The following is a 12,500-nucleotide window of genomic DNA, read 5'->3' as shown; positions in this document are numbered from 1 at the left end:
TCTGTTTTTCTTAAACATTTAAATTTGTGTTTGAAGATTCTATTGCTCTATTATGCTAAATCAGTGAGACCTTCCCCTATTCCATTTCTCCTCCCTATCTTGCACTTACCTATGTGATCTGATTTGTCTCCTGGTTTTATCTGGATCTTTTAATTCATACTAACGATTTTAATTTTATACTTATTTATATTTTGATTTTCTTAGATCCCTTTATCTGGATCTGTTGAGTCAGCTACAACCTGATGCAGAACCAAGCACCTCCCAAGATACCTCTACGACCTCTGACCTAGAGGCCAATAGTTTAATGGAGGAAGTACAGACAAACTTGTGGTTAGCCATGGCAGACAGTTGCAGACGTCAAAACAACTTTGCATTGACCTTGAAACTTCTGAAAAAGACGCATAGTGTGAGTGCACAGAAAAACAGAGAAAAAAAGTCCCTTAAAGCTGATGTTATTCAGATTATGCTGTCACATTCCTGTCAAGAATATTTTAATTTCTACGTTAGTCCTTTTTTAATATTTTTCATCCCTTATTTTTTGTTGTATCATTAAAATGGCACTATTATTAATAGAGAGTCACTTCCCCTTACCGTACACCTGAGGCTTATGACGGATGTCAACACAAAATATGCTTTCCTAATCTGAAAATAAAACCAATGTCACCAAAAAAAAAAATATCATTTGTACTATTGATGAAGTTCACGAGAGACCAGTTTGCCAGCTTGTACAATCTAAGGGTTTCTTTAATTGAATTTACATCAATTTCTCTTCGCCAGATGTTTACCCCATACTGAGTTTTCTACTAAAAAATGACAGTGGAGAAAAAAAAAAGAGAGAGGTGGGGGGAGAGGTACTTTCATAATTCATTTTGGCCTAGAACAAACATCACAGACAAAATGAAACTCACTCACCTCTTCCTCACTCATACCTTGAACCCGCTTCTTCTGTTCACCTGTAACCCCTTGTGAAACCATCTTGCACAAGAGACGCATCCAATCCATCCATTCCGATCTTTGTCATCCCCACACATAAAACATACACTTTCATCCACCCTCACATCTATCCATTCATCCTTCAAACTTTTATCCATGTACTGAATTTTTTCAGAATCTTCTGAATCTATTGTTCCTTTTCAGGTCTTGTCCTTTCTTGCCTTGGTCCTTTCTTTCTCTTCTTTCCTAGCTTTACTTTTTGCCTTTCTTTCCTTCTTATTTCTCTGCTTTTGCAGCTGCTTTCTTTTTCACCCTCATTTTTTCACTTTCTGCCCTTTCCTCTCCTGCACCAACTTCTTGTCTTCTGCCTCCTTTACCTTTTTCTCGTGGTAGTCACTGAAGATTTTCCCAGAGACAAACTTCTGTGCTTGGATCCTTGGTGCCTTCCCAGCCTTATTGTACCACTTGTTTGGTACCGGCAAATTATTGAAAGTAGCAGAAGACAGCTACAGGTACTTTCGATAATTTGTCTCATTCGCTGCAGGCTGTACATTCCTCCACTATCTCAGGACATACAAGTCCGAGTGGGACCAATCACAAGAGATGACATGGTCATTTAGTTGGTTTAATTTGAATCCGATGTCTTGCCACTATTGAAGGCCAATTTATGTGCAGCTTGTCCACTGAAATGAAAAAAAGGAGACAGATAAATGTTTTTTGTCACCCTGAAAACGTAACTTGAAGATATGGCTACAAACAAGACAACACTAAGTATTTGATGTTAACCTACCTGGCTGCTAGAAGGTTTATTTTGGACGTGGACAGTGAGGGGGGTTGGTATGAGCCAAATGCGACCTATTGATATGCCCGTTACCAACCCCACCCCAGTCAAACCAACTTGTGTGCTCCAATTCGGGAACAACCACTATTTCATACTTCTCAGACTGCTAGCGCTAATAATTTACAGACATGACTTTGTTTCGCAGAAAAGAGATCGCCTTCCGGTTTATTTGATTTGTCAGGTGATAATCTGGCTAGTGATAAGGAAAGTAGATTTCCCTTACCTTTGTAAATAAGTTATCATATCTTGGAATACAAAAGTTTTTTTTGGCTGTACGCTGATCGAGATGGAGGGAGACAAAACAAAGGGGATTGCGCATGACTAAGCCTCATTGTCAGAATTAGCATGGGATTAGAGAAAACTGTTATTTCATGACGCAACTTGCACAGCGGTTGGTATGGCCCAGAAGGCGGTAAGGGGTAAAGTGACTGTATGAAAAAATGCCAGACAAAGTAGAAAAAGCAGAAAGCAAAGAGCAAAAAAGACCAAAAAATAAACAAAAAACCCCAATAAAACAAAACGGAAACTGATAGAAAAACCAAAAAGGAAAAAAAGAACCCATAAAACAAAACACCATGTTCCAAATTTTTCACTTTAAAAGAATAATTGCAGTTATTGTAGCTTGAACTGTAGTTTTGTTGTTGTCGGTGTTGTTGTTTTATATTGTTGTTATTGTTGTTATTTTTATTGTCAGGTTTTTCTCATCAGAAATTTGATATTTCACATCTGGTTCCCCCGCTCCTCTTTCTATTTATTCACACAGACATGCAAGAAAATGTCAAGCCCTGCCTGTATTTCATCCTGGATCGTCATCTATTCTCTCACCCACCATGCCAAAGCAATTTCCACCCCCCATCCCTGGTCAGGCGAGATCTTTACCAATGTCATCAACACCATAGATCAGTTAGGTTAGTAGTGGTCTGCTATGGCTAGTCACTGATATACCCAACTGTTACCATCGGCAATATGTTTGATGTCAGAGGTAAATGTTGGGTTTGGAAGAGAAGGATGTCAAAAGTGTGAATATGTGGGGCTGGTTTTGAAAAAAATGTTACCAAATGTTTTAAAGCAGAATGTTGTCTAAATGTTTACGTGAACTTATAAAATTTGTCAATACTATATGTACATGCAGTGCAATTCATTATTATTTTGTCAGCCCAACAATCTAATATTTGTTATATTCAATATGTTGACAGTGAAACTTAAAAGCAATGTCAAGCTGGACACCAGGCCAGACTACAAACTCTGGACCCAAATCCTGATTGGTCAAGCTTTTGATGTTCTCACTCAAGGAGTGACTGAACTTGATAGCTTTGAGAATTTGGGGCCAGATGTCCTATCCAAACTGCGTAATCATGTTACCAACAGTGACAACAAAGAACAGGTGAAATAAGAATTTCTGTCAATACACACATTTGTTCTTTGGTTTTCAATGCATTACCATTATTTATTTATTTATTTATTTATTTTCATTAACAAGAAGACTTTACTGATTTACCAAATCACAATAAAAAGTTAACTTTCTCAAATTGTCATAAGTATCATCATAGTCATAATGCAAGGCTCACAACTAAAGCAGCTTCTTTTTCTTCTTCATATAAACTGACCGACTGACTCAATTAGTGTTACTGTATTGTGACTATTGATATTGCATATTCAAGAAGAAAATTAAGAAAAATAAAAAACAGAGATTATGTTACTTTCCTAATAATCTGAAGTGCATTTTAATATTTGAAGGTTTCATTATTACTCAATAATCTTGAGAGAGAGAGATAGCTTATCTTGTTGTCATATCATGTTTATGGGCAATTAAGATCTATTATTATTATTATTATTATTATTATTATTATTATTATTATTATTATTATTATTATTATTATTATTATTATTATTATTATTATTATTATAGTTTGAAATTGTTAGCTATTCATATGTGTTATGTGATAGCTAATCCATTTTGAATTAATGATTTTTGTGTTCCCTATTATTTCTTACAAAAATTGTAAAAATCTAACAAAATCTTACATTTTATCTCAAATTTAATTTATTCCTTTTTCTCATTTCGTCATATAGGTCATCAAGGAAGCAATTATTAAAGGATTTGAATGCATGAAATCTGCGATAGTCGATGGCGAGGTTGTTATGCCAGATGGAACACAGGCTGTGATGGGAAATGAACAGGCCAGTCTGAGTCTGGCTAAGTACTGTGACAAATATCTACGTCTGCTTGATGCAGGTGGGATTACTTCTAATATTGTAGCAAATAACATATGTACCCTTATTTCAATGCTTGTTTGTTTATTTGTGTGTCATTTTGTGTTTGTATGTTGTTCGTGTTTTTAAAAATATGTTTATGCATTTGTGTGTTTGTGCCTGAATGTCTTCTGATATAATTCTTCTCGGTGTGTCTCCAAGTTTCTTTTCTTTCTTTTTTTTTTTTTTTACTCGGGATGGATTGTTGTTGTTTATGTCGTCTTGTCCTTGTCCTCATCTTCCTCCTCTTTCTTCTTCTTCTTCTTCTTCTTCTTCTTCTTCTTCTTCTTCTTCTTCTTCTTCTTCTTCTTCTTCTTCTTCTTCTTCTTCTTCTTCTTCTTCTTCTTCTTCTTCTTCTTCTTCTTCTTCTTTTTCTTCTTCTTCTTCTTCTTCTCAACATCCTCCTGCTCCTCCTAAATATTACAGCAACAACAACAACAGCAGCAACAACAACACCAACAGCAGCAACAACAGCGACTTCTACTATGACAACGAAGATGACTACCACTATTACTACTATTACTACTACCACTATTACTACTACTACTACTACTACTATTACTACTACCACTATTACTACTACTCCACTACTACTACTACTACTACTACTACTACTACTACTACTACTACTACTACTACTACTACTACTACTACTACTACTACTACTACTACTACACTTCTACTACTACTACTACTACTACTACTACTACTACTACTACTACTACTACTACTACTACTACTACTACTACTATACTACTACTACTACTACTACTACTACTACTACTACTACTACTACTACTACTACTACTACTACTACTACTACTGCTAATACTACTACCACTACTACTACTACTACTACTACTACTACTACTACCACTACTACTACTACTACTACTAATACTACTACTACTGCTACTACTAATACTACTATTATTAATACTACTACTACTACTACAGTTCACTCCACTTAATTTAGTTAAAAGCACACTCCGATTATATTCTACACATCCCCGAAAAACTGAATTTTTTTCTATATAATTACTCCACTTAATCACATACATTCTCTATACCTTGATTCTATCTTGATTGGAGAAAAATATCAAAAAAATACCCAAAAAAGTAATGAGAATGTGTTTCTCATTGGACCATTTTCTCACACTAATATCGTACCATGCATAAGATCCTTTTCCATCATTGCAATTCCACTGTCTCTCTGACCTGCTATGTCAGAAGCGCAATGCTTGTTGGCAACAAAGGATTACCTGCCTGAAACGTGATTGCAGTCCACTCAATGCCGAGTGTTTGTTTATGTTGTCTGACTACTCAATTGCAATTCTCCGCCTTTACATTGTTTTCCTCTACTGGGCCGTGAACAACAAGAAAGGATTACAGAAAAGACTCGCGTCTTATCTTTTGATTGATCCCTATGGTCCCTGTACACACTGACACACTCAAGTCTTTTGAATAGTTTAATGAATAAAGCCGACAAATGGATTTAAAGAAATCAAATTTTAACAAATGAATTGCCTTATACAGCCTTGGCCTTATTTGAAAAAGCAAAACAAAAAGACTACACCACTTATAAAAGATCGTGTCTTTGCAATTTACCATCATTACAGCAATGACCTCCCCAAAGTGAAGAGAGCTCACTCTTCAACAGAAACTTCAATTGATTGCAGATGCAGAATCAATTCCAAAGCAAATGTAAGGCGATCTAGCTACAAAGTATGGTGAATAAAGAACCCAAGTTTTTCGTTAAAAAAAAAAAAAGCAAGGATGATGTTGCAGTTAAGCGAGTAATGTATCAAATCTGGGACGTAAATGACAGAGAGATAGCCAGTTGTTTAGTCATATGGAGTTAAAGCACTCAATTGTCTGGAAACCTAATTAAACAAAAGGCAACTGAACTGGCAATAACTCAAGGCACATCTTTCTCCCCATTATAAAGCTGGTTCTCAAGATGGAAAGGTCGACACAATGTCTTGTTTAATAAAGAACATGGTTATAAACACGATGCTGATGCTTCATGATTGCTATTCTTACAAACAATAATGTCACATGTTGATTTCCATAAAACATGAAAACAAAAAAAACAACAAGAATCCCCCCCCCCCAATAAGCCCCAACAAACAACCAAAAAGAAAAAAAACAAAAAAGCAAAACAACAAACAAAGACAAAAAAAAAACAAACAAAACAAATTAACCAACCTTCTAATGAGGTCATATCATAAACAGGACAGTCCCAAGCCCGCAGAAAAATCAGAGGGGGCGATCCTACATAAATTGACACACTAACCTAAACTCCAAAGGGTATGCGATCAAGCGGAGTCCACTGCACTACTACTACTACTTCTACCACCACTACTACTACAACTACTGAAAATAGAAATATAATTTCAGAGAAGATACCTGGTGACCTTGACCTAAGCATCTTCCCCCAAACCATGGTGGAGTGTCTGCTTGGAGCCATCAAAGGAGGTAGTCTGGAAGCCAGAGAAAGATTTCCAACTTTACTGCAGATTATTGGCCAGTTCAACCAAGTCCATGATACATTTAAATCAAAGGTTTGTCAAACTGCTGTCCTAAACATAACTTACTTTGATGATCCTTGACTGTTGGACATTTGTCCTTTTTCAGCAGCAAATATTTTCAAAATGTTTAAAACAGAAATTGAAAAAGACAAAATAGAACAAAATGACACCCTTGCTAGACCAATATTAGATCATTGAAGACAGATCAGATAAATGCGTTACACTGACTTATAAGACATATTTGCAGATTTGTTAGACATATATGTCTGACATGAATTAAAGAGTAATGAGCCAATTAAAATTAGTTTGAGAATTAAAAAACTAATGAAATATAAGTATATTTTCACCAAATTAATTTTAAGATCTTAAGTCTTAATTGAAATTAAATTGAACTATATGCAATATCTACCGATTTCACGAAGCTAAAATCAATCAGGCAGACAATTTGCAAACAATAGGGCTACCTCTTAGAAAAGAGCTTAGAAAAGAGACAAGATTGAACATACATGAATGGATGATTGATCTGATGTTGAAGACTACATAATTATTGTTTGTAAGCCTTAAAATGAAAAGAGGAAAAAAACCACCCAAAGTATGATGCTTTAACATTTTTTTTCAATATAGTTTTATCAAATAAGATTTATATCAAATAAAGCTGAGATCCGCATGTTTTGTTTATCAAAGAAGTTTCTGTAAAATGCCAGCTGTATAAAACCCATTGCCTCAGTGTGGAATTGTGTTTGGGTTAATCAGATACAGAGTAAAACTTTAAAGCTGAAATGGCCAGCCAGTGTTATGAAATATTTCTTTTTTACAGGATATGTGGTCTTGTGGTATGACACTCGCCTTTGGATCGGAACAGTGCATCGAGTCCTTGGAACAGGCTCTTTACTCACATTCTCTCACCGTACTCAGGTGTAAAATGAGTATCTGGCCGTTAACAGTGTTGCCTGTGTCGGAAAATATTGTGATATTGCCTAACAGTTGTTATGTCTCATCCTACATGTTACATGTCGCTGTTGACCATGGACCATTCGTAAAGAATTTTGAGCACGTTTAGTGGATATTGCAGAATATAAAAGCTCATACTCAAGTTTAAATGGCAATTTGTAATATAAATCATGTTTTGTTCACTTCAAGAAGGCATATGAATTTAAACCAAATTTCATATTTTATTTAGATTTATCTTTCAGCATCTCGTTCAACCCACCTGATAAAAAAAAACATTATCTTTTATATAGTGCAATATCCACTAAACGTGCTCAAAGCTCTTTACAAGGGGTCCCTGACCAACACTTAGTATGTAGGACGAGTCATGACACCTGTAAAGCAATATTACAATATTTTTCGGACAGAGATAGCACTTTTAACAGCCAAGTACTCATTGTACTCCTGAGCGTGATGAGAGAATCTGAGTAAGGAGTCTATTCCAAGGATTCAACTAAGCGCTGCCCTAAGTGGGACTCGAACCCAGGACCTTACAATCTGAGGGCAAGTGTCATACCACTAGACCACATAGCCACACGATATGAGCCAGTCGATCACGTATGTTCGGGAGTGTTTTATGGGCTATACAACCCTGAATGCAAGATGAAGTAAACTAGGGTTGCCCGTTTGGGATCTGTACCTTACTCTGTTTCATTATGGACTGTTATTTTGGTGTCTTTATATCAGACGGCAGATATACCTTGTTGGATGTTTTTAATGTGGTTAAGTCAGATGACAGCCCTAATGGATAAACCAGAAGGTTCTGTGGTTCTTCCCATTTTGGAGAGGATTGCACAGGAATACCCTCAGGTATATATATGATTGATGACAAAAAATATTTTGATAATGATACCAGTAATAATGATAATAATAATAATAATAATAATAATAATAATAATAATAATAATAATAATAATAATAATAATATAATAATATATGAATAGATAATGATGATATTGATGATGATGATGATGATGATGATGATGATGATGATGATGATGATAGCAACAACAACAACAGTTTCTCCCTTCTTGAAACTCTTTTACTCACATTCTTCCCTTAGTAATTGTTGGAGCACGACGTGGATTGATTTCCCCCCCCCCCCCCCCCCCCCCCCCCCTGCCTAAGTGAAAACTTTTATGATTATTCTGATATCATATTTAGAAAATGATTCTCTCAAATTTGAGACTTCATTTTGCTGGGAAAAGTATTGCCATAGAGGGTAAACAAACAGCCATATATTAAAATTCTTCATTCTTCAATATAGTGTTGTTCCTTAGATATGTACATGACATAAAGTATGGAACAAATTAGGCAAATAAATTGAAGATGCCCGTAAGCTCATTAATTTTAGGAAACTTTTGATAATATTCCTTTTCAGGTAAACTTTTGAGTAGTAATAATATACGTCTTTTGTGTTACCTGTTGCCTTTGTATGTGTGGCAGAGCACTTTCTGATTTTCTGTGCGTTGTATAAATTAATTATTGAATTAAAATAAATTCCATTGCATGTGGGTTTATATTTGTAGACTTCACAGAAAAAGGAAAGTTATTTATGCAGTAGACTTCATATATGACATATATATATTTAAAAAATTTTTTAAATTAATTTCTTTTTTTGCTCAACATTTTACTGCTTAATGCTGTGTGTGTACTGTTTAACATGATTTCCATGTTGAATAGTATAAGCAAATTGTTAGATATTTTTATTGAATTTGAATTTTCAATCCTCTTTATATTTCAAAATTAGTAAGTCTTAGAACATGAAGCTAATTCTGTTTCAATATTGGAAAGTTGAATAAACTTGATAATACATGTATGTTATGGACCTTTAAAATATTCCCTTAATGTGTTTTGAAAAGCCATAAAACTTCTAAACGCTAAACCCCTTGCCTGTTTAAAAGGTTCTTTTAAAAATCATTTATTTATTTGCTTGCAGGCATTGGTGTATCCATTTTATATGAGCTTTGAAGGCTTGGAGTTTGGAAATTCATCACAGGACAAGAAAAACAAGGAGAGCGTTGCCAGGTGAGGAGCAATTATTGAATATGCTAGTTTAAGAACTTTATGGTTCATTCAATATAGTCTCCACTGCCTTTATTACTTGATTATGGAAAAAAATATTTCGCGAGTATGATATACTTTTATGGTCAAACCTGCCGTAATTGTCACATCTTTATATCAGTCCAGGTTGTACCCCTTGCATTTTTGTTGTGAGTCATGGAGATCAACTCTTTCTGTCTCTGCAAACTCCCCTTAAGCATTTATTTTTCAGTGGAATTGAAATTAAATGTACAGACATATCTTATAACATGAATTTTTGATCATATAAAGAAGGCAGTGGTGGAAGTGTTACCTGACACAAAAGTTATTTTTATATATGATACTTATTCTTCATCAATCAAATATAGTATTGTTAACACGAACCTTTCAAACACACATTTCCAAACAGACAGTCCTAAATCTGATTCAAGATGTCAAAGCTTTCCATGCCGTTTCCACTAAAGAAGTGGAAAAAAATGCAATGCCTGTAAATTATAATCGTTCACATTGTTCAAAACATAAAAAGATCATTGTATGAAATCAAAGATATTCTTATGCAAAATTTCAGGTCCATTCAACATGTAGGCTCAAGGCTTGTCAGAAAAAAATGCTTGTTTTAAAAATCATATTAGATTTGTGTTGTACTATTAATTTTCTGTAAAATTTTAGTGATAAGCATACTGTGTCCATTGCGAATGAAAGACTTAAGCTTGGAGTATTTGACAGCAGACACCTGTCTACAGCAGTTATTTTTCTCTGTGATTTTGAATAAACGTAAGGAGCAGGTACAATACAATACCAATTTTCATTTCTGGCACCTGTAATCAGACATCAATGATTTGGAGGAATAGAAGCAAAAGGTATTTTGCTGTAGGCCAGAGTCCTGTCCAGATGGAAACAAGTAATTGCTGCAATATTTATGTTTCCCTGGTATTCACAAAGTTACAACGATTCAAACTCTAAATCAGAAATTAGGAAGAGAAAATAAAATAAAAGTAAAAACCTTTGTTTTATTTTTTGACAAATTAGGAAGCAGCCACTGGTGTAAGATATTTGTTTTTTTTTTTTGTTTTTTTTTTTTACTTGATTTTGAATTACATCACAGGATTGCTGACTTGGTAAATATCCCTATCATCAATCGATTCATCAGTGCTTTGGAGCAATTTTCAAGTCCTTTCATGGTATTTAAGGTGAGAAGTCTAATGGGTTTTAAAAAAAATCCTTTTCATTTGGTCAGTTCAAGTTTCTCTTTGTTACGTTTAGTCCTTTACAAGATTTCATTTATTGTGGTGTTGCAACTAAGCATGAGAGATGTTATAATATAATGAAATTAGTGCTCTCGGTAAAAAAAAAAAAATAACGATGTTTTTTGAGTTTTTTTTTTTGTTTTTTTTTTTTTTGTTTTTTTTTTTGTCCTTGAGATTTATAACCTTTCCTTTTTAAACCCTTTTTAGATATTTTGTCTTGTATTAGTATTTTAGAAATAATAATCTCATACATATAGAATGTCCAAAGTGTTAGTGACTGAGTTGTTTAATCATCAACACTTCTAATTATAAAACTAATAATGATAATAATAATAATATAATAATAATAATAATAATAATAATAATAATAACAATAACTAATAATAATAATAATAATAATAATAATAATAATAATAATAATAATAATAATAATAATAATAATAATAATAATAACAATAATAATGATAAAAATAATAGATAGCACTTATTATTGCACTTTACCCCATCTAAACAGGCACTAAGCGCTTATCCTCTCATTACAGATTGTCCTATTTTCCATTCATATGTGTTTTAACCCAATAATGCACATAGAGAGATTGAACGTCATTTTTGTTTGTTTTTGTTTTTGTTTCAAAAGTAAAAGTTCACTATCTTATCTTACCATCCGCAAAATTACCTACATAAATAAATGTTGGATTTTTATTGTTGTTATCCATGGTTTGTTATCATGCTCGGGGAACTTTACAATGTTCTTCTTTTATGGCTGATTTAGCATAATATTGGAAGAAACATATTACCTCTTTTAGGTACTTACACAATATTTTAAAACAAAAATAACTGTTGGATTGAAGGAGGGCCTCTAGATTTTGTGTGTGTGTTTCTCTCCATTAGGAATGGTAGAAATATATAATCCCATTCATTAGAGTTCCTAAACATGGTCCTATTTATTTTTGAAAATCAAAAAAAAAAAAAAGAAAATAAAAAGAGCAAATGACCAAAGAGCCTAAAGACTTACGAAGAAAAAAAACGCCATAAAATTGTATGCTTGATGAGAATAAACATTCCCAACAGGTAGGAAAATAATTGAAGCGAATACATGAATTATATATTAAGTTAAAAGACACAATGTGACTGGTGAAATACTTGAATTTAACCAATTTTAACCAAGACTGCCACTGAAGATAACAGATTTATTAGTTTTTATTCAATAGAGCAATCAAAATACTGATACATTTGAAAAACGCTTTTTTATTAAAATGATTTTTGAAAAAGTGGTTTTAGAGATAGATAGCCTATTTGAACTTCAATGTATGTCATCCAGGACTGGATAGATGAAATAAAAAAGATGCATGGCACTGGGGACCAGAAAAAGATAAAAAGCTGCTATGCTAAGATGTATGCATCGCTTTTCTTGGAAAAATCTCAAACTTCAGAGAGTGTTCAGGACACATTGTCTTCCCTTGGCTCGTCTACTTCTGTTGGTATGGGTGTGTACAGAAAAGAATTTTCAAGTGTAAGTCACCAAAATTTTCATTTAAAACATGCATTTTCTATTTAAAGTAAAACCATTAAATATAGATTTTGAAAGAGTACATTTGATTTGAAATAGAATTTGATGAAATGCAATTTTGATTGTTGTTTTTTTCTGTGAAACAATCACCAGTT

At 33.6% G+C, this 12,500-nt stretch overlaps 1 protein-coding gene across 2 annotated transcripts in view; it reads left to right on the top strand.

The window, feature by feature from the left end:
• The window catches only part of LOC144972887 (DNA-dependent protein kinase catalytic subunit-like), a 108,187-nt gene that overhangs the window by 81,079 nt on the left and 14,608 nt on the right, over positions 1-12,500 (top strand). For both annotated transcript variants that reach the window (XM_078914670.1, XM_078914671.1), the window contains exons 78-86: positions 205-406; positions 2,538-2,682; positions 2,971-3,158; positions 3,848-4,010; positions 6,428-6,591; positions 8,233-8,355; positions 9,485-9,573; positions 10,694-10,778; positions 12,157-12,348. In XM_078914670.1, coding sequence (XP_078770796.1) covers positions 205-406; positions 2,538-2,682; positions 2,971-3,158; positions 3,848-4,010; positions 6,428-6,591; positions 8,233-8,355; positions 9,485-9,573; positions 10,694-10,778; positions 12,157-12,348 — 1,351 coding nt within the window. The remainder of the gene's footprint in view (positions 1-204; positions 407-2,537; positions 2,683-2,970; positions 3,159-3,847; positions 4,011-6,427; positions 6,592-8,232; positions 8,356-9,484; positions 9,574-10,693; positions 10,779-12,156; positions 12,349-12,500) is intronic.

This window comes from Berghia stephanieae, chromosome 5, assembly GCF_034508935.2.
Source record: "Berghia stephanieae isolate SIO BIC M18660-M18661 chromosome 5, UCSD_Bste_1.3, whole genome shotgun sequence".
Taxonomy (NCBI): Eukaryota; Metazoa; Mollusca; class Gastropoda; order Nudibranchia; family Aeolidiidae; genus Berghia; species Berghia stephanieae.
Note: the sequence above shows the minus strand (reverse complement) of the source record. Positions and strands in the feature narration are given on the sequence as shown.